The sequence below is a fragment of the Chiloscyllium punctatum genome, chromosome 11, assembly GCF_047496795.1.
Source record: "Chiloscyllium punctatum isolate Juve2018m chromosome 11, sChiPun1.3, whole genome shotgun sequence".
In the NCBI taxonomy this organism is placed as follows: Eukaryota; Metazoa; Chordata; class Chondrichthyes; order Orectolobiformes; family Hemiscylliidae; genus Chiloscyllium; species Chiloscyllium punctatum.
Genome location: NC_092749.1, coordinates 19,488,648 through 19,508,813, shown reverse-complemented (window position 1 = coordinate 19,508,813; position 20,166 = coordinate 19,488,648). Strand labels below are relative to the sequence as shown.

Genomic DNA, 20,166 nt, shown 5'->3' with positions numbered 1-20,166 from the left:
TAATGAATGTCTGGATGGCATTTGTAATAATTGGTGCTGAGGAAATACCAATTGTAAAAAGCTAGCTTAACATTTAGCAGAGCCTTAATGTAAAACTAAAGTACTAGATAGTGCCAGACCTGCTGTTAAATGTTTTGAATTTAATGTTTTTTTTAAGAATTCTTCTCAGTTGAAGTTAAGTGATTGAAACCACCAAATCTTTCCATATATACTACTGGACCTGTTGAATATTTTCAGAAATTTCTGTTTCTATTTCAAATATTCAGCATTCACAGTATTTTCCATTTCCTTATCAGGGTTCCCATGCAAACTAATGGCTTTTAGTAAAGAAATTTGAACTTGCAGAACCAAAAAGGTGGTGCAAAGTGGTTTATTTTGTATAAGTTCTTGAACACCAAAGAATTAGCTTTAATTCAAATCTGACTTTTCACCAGAATGACTTCTGTTTGTTTAACCCAGGGATCAGCATTAATGACTTCGTCCTTGAGCTTGGGTGAGTGAAAGCTATGCAGTATGCAAGACCATTCCATTACCACACTGAATGTCAATACTGAAGAGTTGCTGCTTTCTTGTAGAGACAGTTTTGAATGAGATGTTAAGTATCTGCTCAGATTGTCAAACAGGTTGGATGTTCTTTGAAAACCAGAAGTGTTTTGGTATCATACAATCATTCAGAAGAGGCCCTTCAGCCCTTTGAGTCTGCGTCAACAAAATAAAACTAAATCTATCTTAGTCCCACTTTTCAGCACTTGGCCCATAACCTGTCCTGGACAACATTTATCACTAGCAAAGACACTATCTTGTGTGTTTTGACTGTGTGAGTTTGCTGTGTGCAAATTGGATGCATTATCTTGTTTTGAAAAATGATTGCACTCCTAAAGCAATTTATAGGCTCATGAAGTACTTTAGGGTACTTTGTAAGGATCTGTAAGAACTGAAGTATCAGTTCCCATCTGTTTGTTCAGGTGGATATAAAAGGAACATTTAGCACCATTTTGAAGAAGATAGGGGGTGTTACACACTAAATTAAAATGCAGATGTTGAAAGTCAGATAAAACGGGGAATTACTGAAGAAACAGCCAGTCTGGCAGGATAAAGCAGAGATAACATTTTGTGTTCAGTGACCGTTGATCTGAACAGGGGAGTTCTAACAAATGTGTCCTTAAATCAGCATCATGCAAAGAGTAAAAAAAACTGCAGATGCTAGAGAGCTGAAATAAAGGTTGAAAGTGCTCCAGAGAAACTCAGCAGGCCTGGCAGCTTCTGTGGAGTGAGAAGTAGAGTTAGTGTACATAGAGTCCAGAATGGCTCCTCTTCAGAACTGATTCATAAAAAGTACAAGTAAAATGTTGCTTCATCTGCAAGTGTCTTTGGGACTTGAGAAGTGCAGGGGTGAATGGGAAAGTGTTATACCTTCTATTCCAAAGGGCCGTTATACAGACTCAACATAAGACAGAAGTGAGGACAGCAACTATTGAGTGTCCTAGATAAGTATGTACCTGTCAGGCAGGGAGGAAAGGGTCGTGTGAGGGAGCCGTGGTTTAATAAGGAATTGGAATCCTTTGTTAAATGGAAGAGGGCGGCCTATGTAAAGATGAGGCGTGAAGGTTCAGTTGGGGCGATTGAATGTTATAAGGTAGCCAGGAAGGTTCTGAAGAGAGAACTAAGAGCAGCAAGGAGGGGACATGAAAAGTCCTTAGTTGGTAGGATTAGGGAAAACTCTAAGGCTTTCTATAGGTATGTCAGGAATAAAAGAATGACTAGGGTAGGAATAGGTCCAGTCAAGGATAGTAGTGGGAAGTTGTGTGTGGAGGCTGAAGAGATTGGGGAGATACTGAATGAATACTTTTCGTCAGTATTCACTCAGGAACAGGACATTGTTGCCAGTGTGAATACTGAGTCACAATTAATTAGAATGGACGGCTTTGAAGTATGTAGGGAAGAGGTGTTGGAAATTCTGGAAAGGGTGAAAATAGATAAGTCCCCTGGGCCTGATGGCATTTATCCCAGGATTCTCTGGAAAGCATGGGAGGAGATTGCAGAGCCATTGGCCTTGATTTTTATGTCCTCGTTGTCTACAGGAATAGTGCCAGAAGACTGGAGGATATCAAATATGGTTCCCTTGTTCAAGAAGGAGAGTAGGGATAACCCTAGTAGCTATAGGCCGGTGAGTCTCACTTCTGTTGTGGGCAAAGTCTCAGAGAGAATTGTAAGGGATAGGATTTATGAACATCTGGATAGGAATAATGTGATCTGGGATAGTCAGCATGGTTTTGTGAAGGGCAGGTCGTGCCTCACAAACCTTATTGAATTCTTCAAGAAGGTGACTAAGGAGGTGGACGAGGGGAAAGCGGTAGATGTGGTGTATATGGATTTTAGTAAGGCGTTTGATAAGGTTCCCCATGGTCGGCTACTGCAAAAAATACAGAGGTATGGCATTGAGGGTGAGTTGGAGGTTTGGATTAGGAATTGACTGGCTGGAAGAAGACAGAGGGTAGTAGTTGATGGTAAAGGTTCATCTTGGAATGCAGTTACTAGCGGTGTTCCGCAAGGATCTGTTTTGGGACCATTGCTGTTTGTCATTTTTATAAATGACCTGGAGGAGGGGCTAGAAGGTTGGGTGAGCAAGTTTGCGGATGATACGAAAGTCGGTGGAGTTGTTGAGTGAGGAAGGATGTGTCAGGTTACAGCGGGATATAGATAAGCTGCAGAGCTGGGCAGAAAGGTGGCAAATGGAGTTCAATGTAGCGAAATGTGAGGTGATTCACTTTGGTAAGAGTAACAAAAAGATGGGGTACTGGGCTAATGGTCGGATACTTGGTAGTGTGGATGAGCAGAGGGATCTTGGTGTCCATGTACACAGATCTCTGAAAGTTACCATCCAGATAAATAGTGTGGTGAAGAAGGCATATGGCGTACTGGCTTTTATTTGTAGAGGAATTGAGTTCCGGAGTCCTGAGGTCATGCTGCAGTTGTATAAGACTCTGGTGTGGCCGCATCTGGAGTATTGTGTGCAGTTTTGGTCACCATACTATAGGAAGGATGTGGAGGCACTGGAACGGGTCCAGAGGAGGTTTACCAGGATGTTGCCTGGTATGGTAGGAAGATCGTATGAGGAAAGGCTGAGGAACTTGGGGCTGTTTTCATTGGAGAAAAGAAGGTTTAGGGGTGACTTGATAGAGGTGTACAAGATGATTAGGGGTTTAGATAGGGTTGACCATGAGAACCTTTTTCCACGTATGGAGTCAGCTATTACGAGGGGGCATAGCTTTAAATTAAGGGGTGGTAGGTATAGGACCGATGTTAGGGGTAGATTCTTTACTCAGCGAGTCGTGAGTTCATGGAATGCCCTGCCAGTAGCAGTGGTGGACTCTCCCTCTTTATGGGCATTTAAACGGGCATTGGATAGGCATATGGAGGATAGTGGGCTAGGATCGGTGCAACATCGAGGGCCAAAGGGCCCGTACTGCGCTGTATTCTTCTATGTTCTATGTTCTAAGTTCTAAATGCTGGAGATTAGAGTTGAGAGTGTGGTGCTGGAAAAGAACAGCAGGTCAGGCAACATCTGAGGAGCAGAAGAGTCAATGTTTCGGGCAAAAACTTTCATCAGGAATCAGGACTCGACATTAACTCAAGTTCTGAAAGGTTACTAGACTTGAAACTCTTGCTTTCTCTCCACCGGTGCTGCTAATGTGCACAATTTAAAAAACAACAAGTCATTTGCAGGATCTGGACATAATTTGTTAGGCCAGTAACTATTATAGAAATTATCACATTGCTGTTGTAGGAATTTGCTGTGTGCAAATTGATTGTCACATTTTCTACATTACAGCTGATTGATTATACTTCAAAAGTACTTCATTGGGTGTAAAGTTATTTGAGACATCTAGTGGTTATGAAAACAAAACTTTCTCTAGTCCTAAGACAATTAGCTACCCTGGCTAGGAACAGATGTAGTTAGATTTTAAATAAGAACATATTCAGAGGTGTTATGACACATCTCTGGCACAACTGGAACTTGAATCCCAGACTTTGGTTCAGAGGCAGGGGCACTACCACTGCACTACAAGAGACTCTAGCTCTTTAGGTAAGAACTAGTCATGAAGATCAGCTATCAGAGGCTGATTATTCATAACTGGAACAGTTGGATTTCACTCAGTGAGGATATTAATCAGTTGAGAATTGTTGTAGTGTTTTTAACCAGACGCTTGGGAAAGACCAGGCGATGTTCCATTTCTTTCATGAACAGAGAAAACAATTGGCTTAGCTATGATTCTTCCATGATTGGTTAAATTAAACATTTTGTTTAACACATGAATGACTGTTACTAGGGAGGCCACCTGTGAATAAGTTCAATTAAGGAATCATTGAGATGTAGGTAAATGTTGTATATGTGCCTTTTACTCCCCCTTTGCAAAAAAAATGGTAAAGTCTGTGGGTATTTCTGCGTGAACATCATTAATAATCCAGCTGCCTTCTATGGAAAATTTATCATCAACTTCCTTGCTTTATGTAAAGCATGGTTGTTGTTGTAGAAGCGTTTATTTTGAAAGATTGTAATTGAAATGAAAATTGTGGGACAAGTTTTTTAAATCGGTTAAACCTGTTAAAGTTAAGTTTACCAAAGATAATCAATATTTGTTAAACAGCATAATGATTATTTGCTCAGTCATAACTCATATAGAAACCAAATGGTAATCAAGCATTTCAATTTGTAACTTACATCACAGATCACACGGAGAATTACAACACTCAGAAGAAATTTCAGAATTTGAGCATTACTGAAAAAAGACACACTTTGGTCAAAGCTTTTTGCCTTGTACTCTTCAAGATAATTTGCAAGAATACCAATACAAGGATAAAACTAATATTTACACTGTGAGATGTGCATGCTGATTGGTTGGTAAGATGACTCTGATTGATAGAAGTGTTACCATGGAGAATGCACTAATTAATGACAAGTTAATTACAAGTTTTAAACCAGGCAGGTTGACTCTGAAGCACATTGAAAATGCCTGGTACTTCATCCTCTCTTCCACTGGAAAAGCAGATTCATCAAAACATTCCAGTTTGTTACTTTTGAATTATACAAATACAGAACTAAGAAGCTGCTACACTATTGGAGGTGAAGTCTTTCAAATATCTGCTGATGAAGTAGATCAACATTATCGCAAGGTACTATTTGGAGGTGCTCAGGGAGTTCTCCCTAGTATCCTGGCCAAACTCTATGCCTCAATCAACATCACTAAAGGGATTATTTAGGTGATGTGACATTGCTATTAATGGGAGCTTGTGTACAAATCTGCTGCTGCCTTCTGACCTTACAACAGTGAGTACACTTCACATGTATTTAAATTGTTTTACATCATTTTAGGCTGTTCTGATGTTGAGGCTGTTACAATAAGAATGCAAATTTTCCTTAACCAAATATGGGACCCAGATCCTAAGGTGGATGTGAATCAAACAGAAATGCCTCAATGACTGGAGTTATAATTGACGCATACAAAGACTGTTGTGCTTGGCAGAAGACCATTTTCACAGCCTCAGAAGAATTCCTTAAGCAGGATCGTTAGTCCAATCATCCACATTTTCTTCATCACCATTTCTCTTAAAGCTAGGAATTGGGCTGCTCAATCACAATCCCAAAATGCTCTGCTCCATTTGTGTCTATAATTTTTCCCAAGATATGTTTATAATTTTTAATATTGAATCCTACAGAATTTACAAGAAAATTCAGCTTGTCTCCCAATCAGCCTGGTTCCACTGAATATGACTGTAATTGACTCAATATTTACAAAATGTATTCCGTGTCAGGTGTACATCCCAAGGGTGAAATCAGTTTAAATTGGAAATTACAGGAAGCACAAAAGATGTGAAATTTTCCTCAGTACGTGATTTGGCAGAATGCTTTGTTGCCAGAATGTTCAAACAACCGTCAAGATGTAGCTTGGTCGGTGGGGAGAAGGGCCCTCCCCATCAGATTTCTTCTGCATGTCTGGAGTCTAATGTTGCTTTTGAGGGGGCAGTACTGGAGTAGAGGCAAGTGTTCAATTGTTTTGGGAATATGCCTTTGCAAAGCAGCTTTGAGAGAAAATATAGCAGATATTATTGTGGCTTCTTCCAAAAAGTTCCATTATTCAGGACTTTGCTCTGTGCAATGATCACAGGAATGCACACTGATGCATTTTAGTTGTTGCTTGAGGACCATCAACATGGTATAAGTTTATCTTTGATCTATCCACAACCTTGTGTGCAAAGAGTTTTCCTCAACTGGGTTTTGCAGATTGGTACTTTCCAACATCAAAGATTATCTGTTGAAACACTTGATAAAACTTGGGGGCAACTTCTGTTTCATAGGCTCATTTTTGGGAAGACAACTGACTAAAGTCCTACATCCATCATATGCTGAGGGGCTGTATCATGTCATCAGTGCAAAAATACATTCTGCTGACCATACAATTGAACAATATATATTAATTTCAGTGCCAGTGCAATTCAAGACTGCCTGGGTTATGGATTGCAATGATTGGCTGATCAGTTTGTTCATTTGACTGGTAAAGATTTTGAGTTTTCTTGAGGTTGAGGATGAGACCAATTGTTTGATCCGCTTCTGTGAAGGCACTAAGTCAGGCTTGAAGGTTCACTTCTGAAAGGGCAGAAACAACATTGTCAACCACACTCTGAAGTTCCACAAGTGAGGTTGATATCACTTCCTTCTTGGATTTCAACTGTTTGAGGTTGACAGGTCCATCCTGTAGCCAATATCCACATCATTGGGAATCTTGTTCTTCACAAGATGAAGAATGGTGGCGATGAAGATGCAGGGTGGGTGAGACGGCTTACACATTCCTGCTTATTACTGTTTTGGCCCCAAAGGATGTTACTATCAGTGAGGTTTGTCATCGACATCTTATCATTGAGAATATATAGTTGTGGTATTGTTGCAACTATCTGAAATTTTACATTCTTGTGTTTGTCCTGATGAGTGAAACATGAAAGGCTTTGGCAAAGACTCTCAGCATATTTCAAGTTCTATACAACAAACACTGTGTACACAACAGTGTAACAATGACATGGACCTGATAGTTGGATTTTAGTCTTCAGCTAAATGCTGATTCCTAAGCTGCCTTCTTCCATCCTGATCTGTCAAATCAATTTCTAATAGGAACTGCCTGGGTATCGGTATTCTTTTCTGTTGCTGTGGATGTAAAGGAGGGAAAGGAGATGGGCTAAAGATGGGTTTGGACTTTGGCAGTCATTGTTGTAGGCAGGTTGAAATGACAGGGTAATTTGTTGAATGTAAAGGTTGTGGGTGGAAGGTGAGGACGATCAGCGAAAAGAGGCAAAATCAAGTGAGAAGGGACAGATCTACCCTGCACATTACAGCACGAGGAAATCCAAGGTTGAAGAGTTTTCAGAACTTCTGGAACAGAAGATAGAGATATCAGAGTAAAAAGCTGCTGATCATATCCCAGTGACAGTTCTGGAGGTTCACACCCTAAATGTAAATATCAATTGTTAATTTCACAGATACCAACTTGACCTGTTGTGTTTTTTCAGCAGTTTGATATTTGGTTTCACCTTCCTTGTGTGTCCAATGACCTTGAGCGGCTTATTTCTTCACCAGGTTATGTGCATATACAATAATCCACTTGGGGGAGCTGAAGGCTTCATGATTTACATGTGCCAGCATATGTAGAAACCTGCACAAAATACTGGCTCCTAAATAAGCACGACCACAGTTAGGTGGTAGTGTGGGGGTATTAAAGAAAAAAAAGAAAATAAGCAAGAGTGTCAGGGGTTCTGTTCACTCTAAAAAAAACAATAGAACAGACAGAAAAAAAATACTGGATCCTAGCAATAGCTTCACTACATCCGGGTTAGGCCATTCAACTAACTCTGCTGCAAATCTACTGACTCCTACAAGCTGCATGATACTTCTGACCTCCTGAGGGCTCCATTCCCTCTACACAATACCTCCATCAAATCTGCTCTGCTGAAGCCACTGTCCAAAGTAGCTGGCCTCCTGACGAGTCTCTGTGAATCATCTCCAATGTGATTTCACTGTGGGTGTCCCTACATCAGAAGGACCACAGTGGTCCAAGAAGGCAGCTCACCACCAGTTTCTCCAGGACAATTAGAGATAAACAATAAATGCAACAGCCAATCCCATGAATGATTTTAAAAAATACATCATGGTCTCCCCACTCTGTTATCCAACATTCAGCCCCTTCTCATTACATCAATCAGTTCCTTAGTTCGTCTTCAATCACCGCATCAACTTGCCTGGCCATGCATTAGTTTAGTGCAAGGGCCTAAGCATTCTCATTCCAAATGTTTATCCTTGTTTATCTTGCATCTGTATATGCATCACACAGGGCAAGCATCCCCCCTCCCCCATGAGCAAGTTAAACACAATAGATGACTATGTACGATCTGGAATTCTTTAGCATTTTTTTAAAGCCAAAGAAAATCTTCCATTCTAAAAATCTAAAATGAGAAGGGGCTGAACGTTGCTGTTTTCAATATTAAGGCTGCCACATATAATAGTGACAAGGCACTCGGCTTTGGGAATTGTGACTACTCCCACTGAAACTGCAGAATCACCCACCAGGAAAAACAATAGAAGTATTATTGCAAGTACACTGAATCCTGAAAAGGCAACATAAATGCTTATTTATCAAACATCTTGGGATGTTTTATTTTACATTAGTCCTTCTAATATAAGTGCAGTTATTGTGAACCCTTTAGTGATGCTGACATTGTGAAGGAATGCTGGCTGGGAATAAGATAAAAAAAGCTATGAGCTACTAGTGAAAGGCAATAAATAAAGAACTCTCATTTAATTCAACACACAAAGATGTTTTGTCTGATGACTTTAACAGATACTAATTTGATCAGTACTTAGACGGGGCTAAAGAGACATGAGCTTATTGCATTTTTGCTTGCATTATCAGAACTGAATGACAAAAAAAGCCTTAGAAAGAAAGAAAAAAATTATGCAGTATGAGAAGTGGGTGATAATTGGTTGGTTTGTGGTTGATATGGAGATACAGCAGAAACTGTCGACTTTTTGTTTGCTGCCCATTACCAATTTACACATTTGACAAAATAAACAATTGACAAGCACTACTCAGCAGGGCCAATGCAACAACACCAAAAATATGGGAAAATAGGAGGAAAGTGGTGGACTAAATTAGCAATAAACCTATATCACAAGCTGCTGGCTAAGGCCCTCTTCATGAGGTTGTCAAAATGGCTCATCGTGTAATATATGGAGCAGTAGGAACCCCAAAGCGAATGTTGACCAGTGCATGTAAGCTTGCGGCAGAAAATAGTTGAAACCCCTTAGCCAATTTCTCAGCTAGGGCATCAAAGGACCTGGTTTGACTGGTCTATGCCCGAAACGGCGATTCTCCTGCTCCTTGGATGCTGCCTGACCTGCTGTGCTTTTCCAGCAACACATTTTTCAGCTCTGATCTCCAGTATCTGCAATCCTCATTTTCTCCTACTCTATTTTAAAGGTGAATGTGAGAATAGGTGAGTAAGGAAATTCTGTGATGTACTTGCAGATTCAAATATTGCAAACATTTCATCTATATATCAGAATTTTGCATGGGTAGACAGTTAGTGATCACTCCATTGAAGGCACATTTCCCTTGGAAGTTGTTAATGAGAGCTACACCTAGAAGGGATCCCATAGCAACACTGTATTTATGCATACATAGTGTAATTGAAATTGAACTCAATTGTATGAGTTACTTAATTCATGAGTTCAATGAAAGTAGTTTGAAACATTAGTGGCGCATCTAACTTATTGCTATGTCACTGCAGTGGATCAGGTGACATTGTACAAATGGACAGCTAAGCAATGACAAAGGAATAATTGAACACCAATTCAAATTACAATATCTTTATAAAAGCATTAGGAGGAAATGAGCTTTTGGAGACTTTGCTCAATTTGTAACTATGCTATAGGAGCTGGTGTGAAGGTGCACGTAACCATAGATGAAATTTCTGCCATTGAGGCATGTGAGGACAGGCCGATGATTCAATCAGGAAAGAAAAGCACAAAAACCAGTCCTGTTACAGCATTATTCATCAATATGTTTCATGGAAAGCTCAAATGCAAAATTGTGGACAGTGAGTAGGTACAGATACGGTGTCCCCACAACACTTGAAAAATACTTCTTCAACTGTCAAGCACTTTGAAACATCCTGAAAAGCATCACATATTTACAAGTTCACTTTTTATTTAAGGCATATCTGCAACACTATCAATTAGGTCAAGTTTCTGTCCAACATAATGATGTTCTGGTAGCCAGAGATGTCAGGCTGCAAAGTAAAGGGGATGAGTTTTTAAACAATGAGGAAGTCTTGAAATTCCTGAATACCTTTAATGGTTTTTGGATTGCTCAGGGAAAGATGCCAATTCGTTCTTCCTTATTGGCCCTTTAGCAGAGCCATTATTCAGCTCAATGGTGCAATCCTGGAAGGTTGGGTAAACCACCCTAAGATAAAAGAAATATACTCTACATGATGGAAATTTGAAATAAAAACAGAAAGCGCCAGAAAAACTCAGTAGGTGCATCAGCATTTGTGGTGAGAGAAAAGCTGAGTTAACACGAGTCCAATGCAATTCATTTTTGGCGTTTGAGTGGAATTAATGGGAAGTTAATGTTGACTCCTATACGATTCTCCTTTGAAACTCAAACTCAGTTCCAAATAAGTTATATTTGAATCAAAACTTTACTTCTATCCTCCCCGCAGATGCTGTCAGACCTGTAAAGTTTTGCCTGCACTTTTTTTCAATTACCTCTAAGGATCGGAATGTGAGATTTCAAAGCAAGCCCGCACTTATTTTAGGAGATCAAGAGAGTTGGTCCACTCCCTTCAAGGTTTGCAGAGCTTGGTTGGTACTGAAGGATCCTCCCTTGTAATTATTTATCTGCACAGACTGTGGAGAGGGAATTCCAAACACACTTCAAGGATTCCTCTCACCTGCTAGCCTCAACTATCCCCCATTTTCATTGACCCCAAGAACAATGGAAATGAATAAAGATAACAGTCTAAACAAGATTAATGATTCAAAATGGCACCAGTAGACTGGGACAACAATGAAAATTTGAATAGAAACACTGATGAATCCCTCAAAACTGTTAGAAGATTTCAGAAACAAGTTTCCAAATCTTTATAAAGTCCTTATAGTTGCCATATGCACCAAGTCTGGTTGTTGCCATTTGATAAACTAAGACTATATAACCTGGAGTATAGAAAATCAAAAAGACAATCTGATTTTTGAAAACAATTATTTATAGGAAATGTGTGTTGCTAGCTAGAGTAGCATTTATTGCTCAGCCTAATGGCCTTTGAGAAGGTGGTGGTGAGTTGTCTTTTTGACCTAATGAAATCTGTGGGGATTTGGTACACCCAGAGTGCTCTTTCGAAGGCAGTTCTAGGATTTTGACCCTGACAACACAGAAGGGATGGTAGTATAGTTCCAAGTCAAAATGTGTGGTTTGTACAGGAATTTACAAGTGGATACATTCCCATGCATCTGCTGCCCAGGTCCTTAGACTATAGTGGACCTGGGTTTAGAAGGCATCGTCAAAGAAACCTGGGTGAGTTACTGCGGTGCATCTTATAAATGGTACAATACTGTGACTGTGCACTTTGGTGAAAGTAGTGAATGTTGAAGTTGCTGGATGGGTTGTTTTTGTCCTGGATAGTATTGAGCTTTGAGCATGCTCATCAAGGAGAGTGGAGAAAGGAGGCGAGTTATTCACTGCAGAATTTTAGCCTCTGATTGCCTCTTGTATTGCACTATTTACCAGGCCGGTCCAGTTAAGCTTCTGGTTAATTGTAACTATAGACATGTTGATAGTGGGACATCCAGCAATGGTAATGCAACTGAATGTCCAGAGAGGTCATCATGTCTTTTAGCTTAGTTAGCTCGAGGACACTGTCGATCAGTTCAGTGCCAAAAGCATAGGTTTCAATTCATATTCTGTCTGTGGAGGTTTCATGATATGCCTTCCTTCTGTAGCAGAGATCCCAACATTGTGGGTTGGAACTACCTTCAGGCAGAAATGTGAAGAAACATACATAAAGTGAACTATTTCTCTGTCTAGGAGAAGGTGACATTGAGCTTAAATCAGATCTAGGCTATTCAGGAGAGAATATAGGAAACATTTCACACAAAGGCTGGTAGAAGAGTGGAATGCTCCTCTATAAAAAGCAGTGGATGCTTCTTCAATCATTATTTTAAAATGTGCTATTTATCAGACAAAGTTATAAAAGAATAGAGAGTTCAAGCAGGTGGATCAGACAATGATCTCAATAAGTAGTGAAACAGGCTTAAGGAGCTGAAAGCCTCCTCTAGTTTGCATTTTCCAATCAAATTCACCAGCTAACACTCATTGCCATAACTCCAACCAAGAAGCCAAAATGAAATGATGACTCAAATCTGTGCAAGTCTCGAAGATGGTTTTAAACATGTCAACCTGTTTTAGCTTTCATGATCCAGAAACCCAGCTAATGTTTTAGCTTTCAACAAATTTGCAAAAAGAAAGCGATTGTACATCCAAATTGTCAGTTTACATAAAACATTCAAAATTAGACTATGACATATAGAGATTGTTCATTACCTTGTCATGGTAATAATAAATACTTATCATCAAAACAGAGCCGATTGTTATCTTGGTCTTTTTCCCTTATATAGGAACAAATTACTTATATGTTAGAAATTCTGGAAAAACTCTCAGTTTCCTTAAACAAGCAGGATTGGAAGTACAGCCAAGGTAGGAAAGTTGATTCTTTGAATTCGCTAGTAATTAAAACTTTCTGGCTCCAAACCACACTGCTGTCAGGGCCAATGGTCTATGAGTTACTTCCATGGCTGTTTTTGTTGCTTCCATCTGATTTTCGGGTAGGATCCATTTCAGTTCCTTCGAATGTCAACTTGTTTTTCATACCTTCCTGCATCATTCGCTGCTGGATTCGTAGTTTTGCATTCTGGTACCTGCAGAGCATCCTGAGAAAGATACAGATGTAACTGAAATGTTTTGCTGGCTCAAATCACTTGTAGCAAACATACAATTTCAGGTTTAAGGAAATATTGCCACTGCAGGCTTGAAGCTCAATTGTACTGCAGTAATTGCAACATCTATACCAAGCTTTGTGGTTTGAAGTCAGATTTCCTTATCTAAAAGGCTATTAATGAACCAGTTGGGTTTTTATACAAAACAGCAATTTAATTGTCACCATTACAGACACCAGCTCTTTATTTCAAATTTTAATCTATTGAATTTTAACTTCCAAACTTCCATGGTGGGATCTGAACTCCAGCTCACTAGATCAGACATCCACATTACTAGTGCAGTAACATACCATGTCCCTGAACTCAAGTTTAAACTTTGCAAAGATGGAACACAAATATATTCTCAAGATCATCTGACAACCCACTTACCAAGTTCCCAAAGTTGTAAGTAGAAAGCCCCCCACACCAAAGTCAAAAGACCGCTTTACTCTGCCTGCAGGAAGAGAAAATTATTGTAAACTTTGAAACAAAATTCAAAGTCTTCATTAATATTGCAAATTAAACATGTTTTTTTTTGGTTGGGGGGGTGCTGCAGAGTGACAATGGCTTTCTGGAAGGCTGCTTTCGTAAGGACATAGTGTAAATGTGCCAGAGAAAAAGGCCATTGGGCCAACTGATCGATTCCTGTCCTTGTGCTCTTGCAGAGAGCCAGTAATGTCACATGGACTGAGTGTCCTCCTTCTGTGCTATAACCATTATGATTTGAAAAGAATAGATTATATGCCCCAGAGGGGTGTGGATGCTGTGTCACTGAATACATTAGTGGCTGTGACAGATTTCTGGGCTCAGGAGATCAATGGATAAAGGAAACACGTAGGAAAGTGGAGTTGAAGCTCAAGGTCAGCCATAACCATATTGAATCATAAACTGGTTGCAGCACAGGAGATGGAGTTCCACCTATTGTGCCCGTGCTGGTCTTCCACAAGATCAACTCGATCAGACCTAAAAGCCCATCTTTTTTAATGGAAGAGCACATTCAACAAATCATATGGTCCACTTGTGCTTCTGTTGAGAACACAGAACAGTATAGGCCCTTCGGTCCTCGGTGTGCCGGCCTCTAAAATCAGACTAACCTACATACCCTTCATTATACTAACTTCCATGTGCCTATCCAAGAGTTGTTTAAATATCCCTAATGTATCTGATTCTACCACCACTGCCGGTAGTGCATTCCACGCACCCATCACTCGAGTAATGAACCTACCTCTGACATCTCCCTTAAACCTTCCTCCAATTACCTTAAAATTATGGCCCCTCACTATAAACATTTCCGCCATGGGAAAAAGTCTCTGGCTATCCACTCTATCTATGCCTCTCAACATCTTGTACATCTCTATCAAGTAACCTCTCATCCTTCTCCACTCCAATAAGAAAAGTCATAGCCTTCTCAACCTTTCTTCGTAAGACATGCCCTCCAGTCCAGGCAGCATCCTGGTAAATCTCCTCTGCACCCTCTCTAAAGCTTCTACACCTTTCCTATAACAAGGCAACCAGAACTGAACACAACATTCCAAGAACGGTCTAACAAGGGCTCTATAGAGTTGCAGCATAACCTTACGGCTCTTAATCTCAATCCCTATCAACTTGGGTGGCAACTTTGAGGGATCTATGGACATGGACCCCAAGATCCCTCTGTTCCTCCACACTGCCAAGACTCCTGCCTTTAACCTTGTATTCTGCATTCAAATTCGACCTTCCAAAGTGAATGACTTCACACTTTTCCAGGGTGAACTCCATCTGCCACTTAACAGCCCAGTTCTGCATCCTGTCAATGACTCATTGCGACCGACAACATTATCCACAACTCCACCAATCTTCATGGCATTGGCAAACTTACTAACCTACTCTTCCACTTCCTCTTACAAGTCATTTTTATAAATCACAAAGAGCAGAGGTCCCAGAACCAATCCCAGCAAAACACCATTGGTCACCGAGTTCCAGGCTGAGTACTTTCCATCTATCACCACCCTCTGTCTTCTATGGGCTAGCCAATTCTGTTACCAGACAGACAGGTTTCCCTGTATCCCTCCTTACTTTCTGAATGAACTTACTATGGAGAACCTTATCAAACGCCTTGCTAAAATCCACGTACACCATGTCCACTGCTCTGCCTTCATCAACGTGTTTTGTCACATCCTCAAAGAGTTTAATAAGGTTTGTGAGGCACGACTTGCCCCTCACAAAGCCATGCTGACTACTTCTAATCAACCTATGGCTTTCCAAGTAATCACAAATCCTGTCTCTCATAATCCTCTCCAATAATTTGCCCACCACAGACATAAGACCGAATAGTCTGTAATTCCCAATTATACTTATTCCCTTTCTTGAAGAAGGGAATAACATTTGCCATCCTTCAATCATCTGGCAATACTCCAGTGGACATTGAGGACACAAAGATCATTGCCAAAGGCGCAGCAATCTCTTCCCTCACTTCTTGTAATCTTGGGTATTTCCCATCTGGCCCAGGGGACTTATCTATCCTTATGTTTTTCAAACTTTTCAGCACATCCTCCTTCCTAACATCAACCTGTTCTACCATATCAGTCTGCTTCTCGCTGACCTCAGAAACGTCAAGGTCCCTCACCTTGAGCAAAGTATTCATTAAGGACCTCCCCTACTTCCTCCAACTCCAGGTGTATGTTCCCTCTACTATCCCTGATTGGCCCTACCCTCACTCTAGCCATCCTCTTGTCCCTCACATAACTGTAGAATGCCTTAGGGTTTTCATTAATCCAACCCGCTAAAGCTTTTGCATGCCCCCTTCTAGGTCTCCTAAGTCCATTCTTCAGTTCCTTCCTGGCTACCTTGTAAGCATTTAAAATCCTGTCTGATTCTTGCCTCCTCAACCTTAAGTAAGTTCCTTCTTCCTCTTGACCACATCCCTTGTCACCCAAGATTCTTTCAACCTGCCATCCCTGCCTTGCCTCAGTGGGACAAACCTGTCCAGTACTATCAGTAAGTGCTTCCTATAAATGGAGGCTTCCCACCTTCCCAGCAGCATTGCTCCTCATTTTCACCATATGAATCTCAATATTCATGCTTCAAGCATCCACAGTCATCAGTAAACCTGTCACTTACGATAAATACAACAGAATACATATCTGAAAAGATTCACTTCAATATCAAATTGGATGCTCACTTGTTGCTAGGAAGTGACCAAGTCCAGCTACTATAGCACCAGCGGATCCATACAGAACAGATTCTCGAGCACATGGAGTGTTCTGCACATCCAATATTCCTAGAAGCTTGAATGGCTAAAAAAACAAAAATAAAGTTTTATTACCAAATATGATTAATTTCAATTGCTATACCGAATGGAAACCTACTGCAAACAATTGAAAAACCAACAGCCCAATCAGAGCATAAAACTTGCACCACGAACTACTCAGATGTGCAGTGGAAACGCTCCATCTGTGTCAAAAAATAGCCACGAGAAAATAATCAGTCAACCTATCTTCAGCTAATCAATGAAGAGATGTTGGTGACAAAATGAGGAGAATTCTTGGTCCTTCTTTCAAGTAATCCCATAGAATATAGTCCAGCTGAAACATCACAACACAAAACAGTGGTCTCAATTTAATGCTTCACTGAAACTGGAATACCGCACAAAACTGAAACAAGAGCAGGAATAAGCCGTTCAGCCTCTCAAGCCCGCTCCTCCATCAATAAGATTATAGCTGATCTGATTACTCTATATTCCTGATAAGTTTGCATCTCCTTGCTTATCAATAATCTACTGTAGTCTAAAAATATTCAAAAACTCTGCTTTCATCAGCTTTTCATGAAGAGTGTAGCAAAGATTTAACTTTGTGAGAAAAAATTCTCTATTAAATGGGTGACGCCTTATTTTGATTAAGTTTTTTTAAAAATCACCTAATACCAGGTTATGTTCCAACAAGTTTATGATGTGAAAATGCTGGTGTTAGACTGGATTGGACAAATGAGGTGGTGACGCTCTTATTTTGAAGGGGTGACTACTAATTCCAGATTCTCCCCCAAGAGAAATCACTACTTTCACATGGGTCTTATATGCTTCAATCAAATCAGCCTCCTTATTCTTCTAAACTCCAGTGGATATAAGCCTAGCCTTTCATTATAAATCAACACATCATCCAATCCATATGTTAATTGAGTTCTCTGAACTGCTTCTAATGCATTCCAACCTTCCTTAAGTAAGGAGACTAATATTGTTTACAGTACAGAAAGAGTTTCATTTGTTTAACAGAAACAAAGCACACCTATTCAATCCCCTCACAATAAATTATAACATTCCATTAGCTTTCCTAATTATTTACTGAACCTGTATACTAACTTTTTGCAATTCATGCACTAGGACATCCAAAACCCTCTGTATTTTGAAATTCTGCAAAGTCACCATTCATGTAATATGCTTTTTATTCTTCCTACCAAAATAGACAAATTTACATTTCCCCATATTCAACTTCATTTGCCATATCTTCACCCATTCATTTAACCCATCTATAATCCTTTATGGCTTCATGTTCTCTTCACAACCTTTTTTATCTTTATTATCAATAAATGGAGTAACCATAACTTTTGTCCCTTCATCCAAGTTATTTGTGCAAATTGTAATAAATCAATGCCCCAGCAGCAATATCAGTGGCACTTAATTCATCTTGCCAACAAAGACCCTATTCTCAGTTTCCTGTTCCACCACCACACTTTTCGAATTTGACTCTCCAGCATCTGCAGTCCTCACTTTCTTCCAATCTTCTATATATGCCAATATATATTACATCGTACACTTTGAGCCTTTATTTTTTGCAATAATCTTTGGCTGCAACACCTTATCAAATGCCTTCTGGAAATCTAGGTAAAACGTATTAACCAATTCTGCTTCATCTGCAGCACATGATACTTTCTCAAAAAAACCTCCAAAAATATTGGTTAAAAATCACTTTGCTTTCACGAAACCACATTGACTCTGACAGATAATGTTGAACTTTTCTATACCAATTTAACAAGATTGTCTAACACATTATTTATGGCAAGTGTTAAGCAATGTGGTGTACACTTTCCTGATTTATCTTCTTCTCTTTTTGAACAAAGGAGTTATTTCACTATTTTCCAGTCTAATAGAGACTCACCCAAATCAAGACAGCTTAGGAAAATGAAAACTATCTCACTTGTTATTTCTTTTATAACCCTAGGGACAAGTCCATCAGGGCCTGAAACCATCAGTCCACAGCTCTAACAATTGGATCAGCACCACTTTCCTGCTCATTGTAATTTTCTTGAATTCCTCCCTCCCATTTCCTGAATGATATCTATCTTGGGAATATGACTTTTTTCTTCTATATTGAAGATTCATACAAAATATCTGTTCAATTTATCTGCCAGGTATTTAGTGCAATGAACATTGAACATATCAATGCTTTGTCCCCTCACTTTTGTACTCTGAAGAACACAATTCCACAGCCAATTTCTTAATTGTCAATGCATGAACTAGGAATTTGATTGTGTGTAGCATATAGGAGAGGTGTGATTCAGAAATACGCTGGTTCTTGTCCTATCCTGGTCACTCACAGACCTGCAGCTTTAATTTTGGTTGACTCTCCCCTTCATAATCAATGTTGCCAAGAGCAATTACTGGATGCCATGGTTGAGGTAAGTGAATATATTCATGCTCAGAGTTCAAAACTGAACATGAATAATACAGAAACTATCAGCACCTCAAACCACCACAGCTCAAGTGTAGAATTCAACCACTTGGAAAAAAAACTATGGGTGTGGCAGCATTTGTAGACAAAGAAACAGAGTTAACACTGAGTCCAATTACTCTTGTTTTTGGAAATGGTCATAGTTAGCACAAATACTGATGATGATTGTCACTGATTGAAAAAAATAATTGAAGACTATCAGTGACAATCATCTTCAGTATTTGTGCTAACTATGACCATTTCCAAAAACAAGAGTAATTGGACTCAAAATGTTTACTGTTTCTCTCTCCACAAATGCTACCAGGCCTACTGAGTTTCTCTCATATTTTCAGTTCTAATTTCAGAAGTCCAGCACCTGAAGTATTTTTAAAAGTTTTACTGTTCAGGTTTAATTTATTTCAGCCAATCATAACACTTGGATTCCAAGTTAAAAACCAAACAGGCACCTTGTGTCCTTCCCTGTGTCTCACACCTGCACACACAAAACATGGGTGCTGGGGGAAAAAAAATAAGCACTAATGCAGTTAGGCGGTAGTGTGTGGGTTTTAAAAAAATAAACAGCAGTCTCATAAGGGCACTGCTTGTCACTGGGGTTTTTCCTTTCTTCCTGCTGGTGGAACATGAATAAAGATTTATGCACTCACTGTTCATTCAGTGTCTTACGCCAGCACAGAAAAGGGAAAAAAAACAAACAGGTAGGTACCACAATAATACATAACAAAGAACTACAGAAGCTGGAAATCTCAATTGATGGAGAAAGTCTGGCGACACCAGGATCAACATTTCGAGTCCAGTGACCTTTTAGATAAAAGTGGTCACCACAGTTAGGAGATTTATGGTCACTGCGTCTCACAAATATGTTTTACACATATTTGAAAAGAGAAGTTTATAGCTGTGATCATTTTATTTTTAGAAGGAACTCGAGAAGGAATGCATCAGCAGAGGTTGCCATTTTCAGAACAGCCAGGAATGTACTTGTCTGCCATTTTGTAGCGAAGAAGCCTATTTGACCAATAGAAACGGCTGAAATCCGACCAGCAAAAACCTGCTACTTGAACTGAACATTTTAAGCATTTTTTTGTCTCTTTCTCACGTTGACAGCCTGTTTTTCACCTTTAACACTGAGCTGCGACCTTGACTTGACATTGGGAGTGCCCACTGCGCAGGCCCGTGACCTTTCACCCCCGCGACCTCCCTCCCGACCGTTACTGACGTACTCACCTTCGCCTTCTCTGTGTCCGTCCCGCTGGACATGGCGGCTTTCTGCTGTCCCCGCCGGCCCCTACCCCAACACCAACCTCACCCTCGATCGTGGAGCGAATCCGTGGCTTCAAACGGTCATCTCGTTCCGGGACCGGGTGGCACCAGCTGAAAAGCGTCGGCAAC

The 20,166-nt window shown here is 40.0% G+C and overlaps 1 protein-coding gene across 1 annotated transcript; it reads right to left on the bottom strand.

Annotated features, from left to right (window-relative positions):
• Positions 1-10,233: 10,233 nt before the first annotated feature.
• cox20 (cytochrome c oxidase assembly factor COX20) lies at positions 10,234-20,161 on the bottom strand. The gene is made up of 4 exons (XM_072580419.1): positions 20,002-20,161; positions 16,239-16,353; positions 13,469-13,532; positions 10,234-13,033 (listed from the first exon to the last, which is right to left on the bottom strand). Exons 1-4 carry the CDS (start codon positions 20,032-20,034, stop codon positions 12,880-12,882), a joined length of 366 nt encoding a protein of 121 aa, XP_072436520.1. The 5' UTR covers positions 20,035-20,161; the 3' UTR covers positions 10,234-12,879.
• Positions 20,162-20,166: the final 5 nt, after the last annotated feature.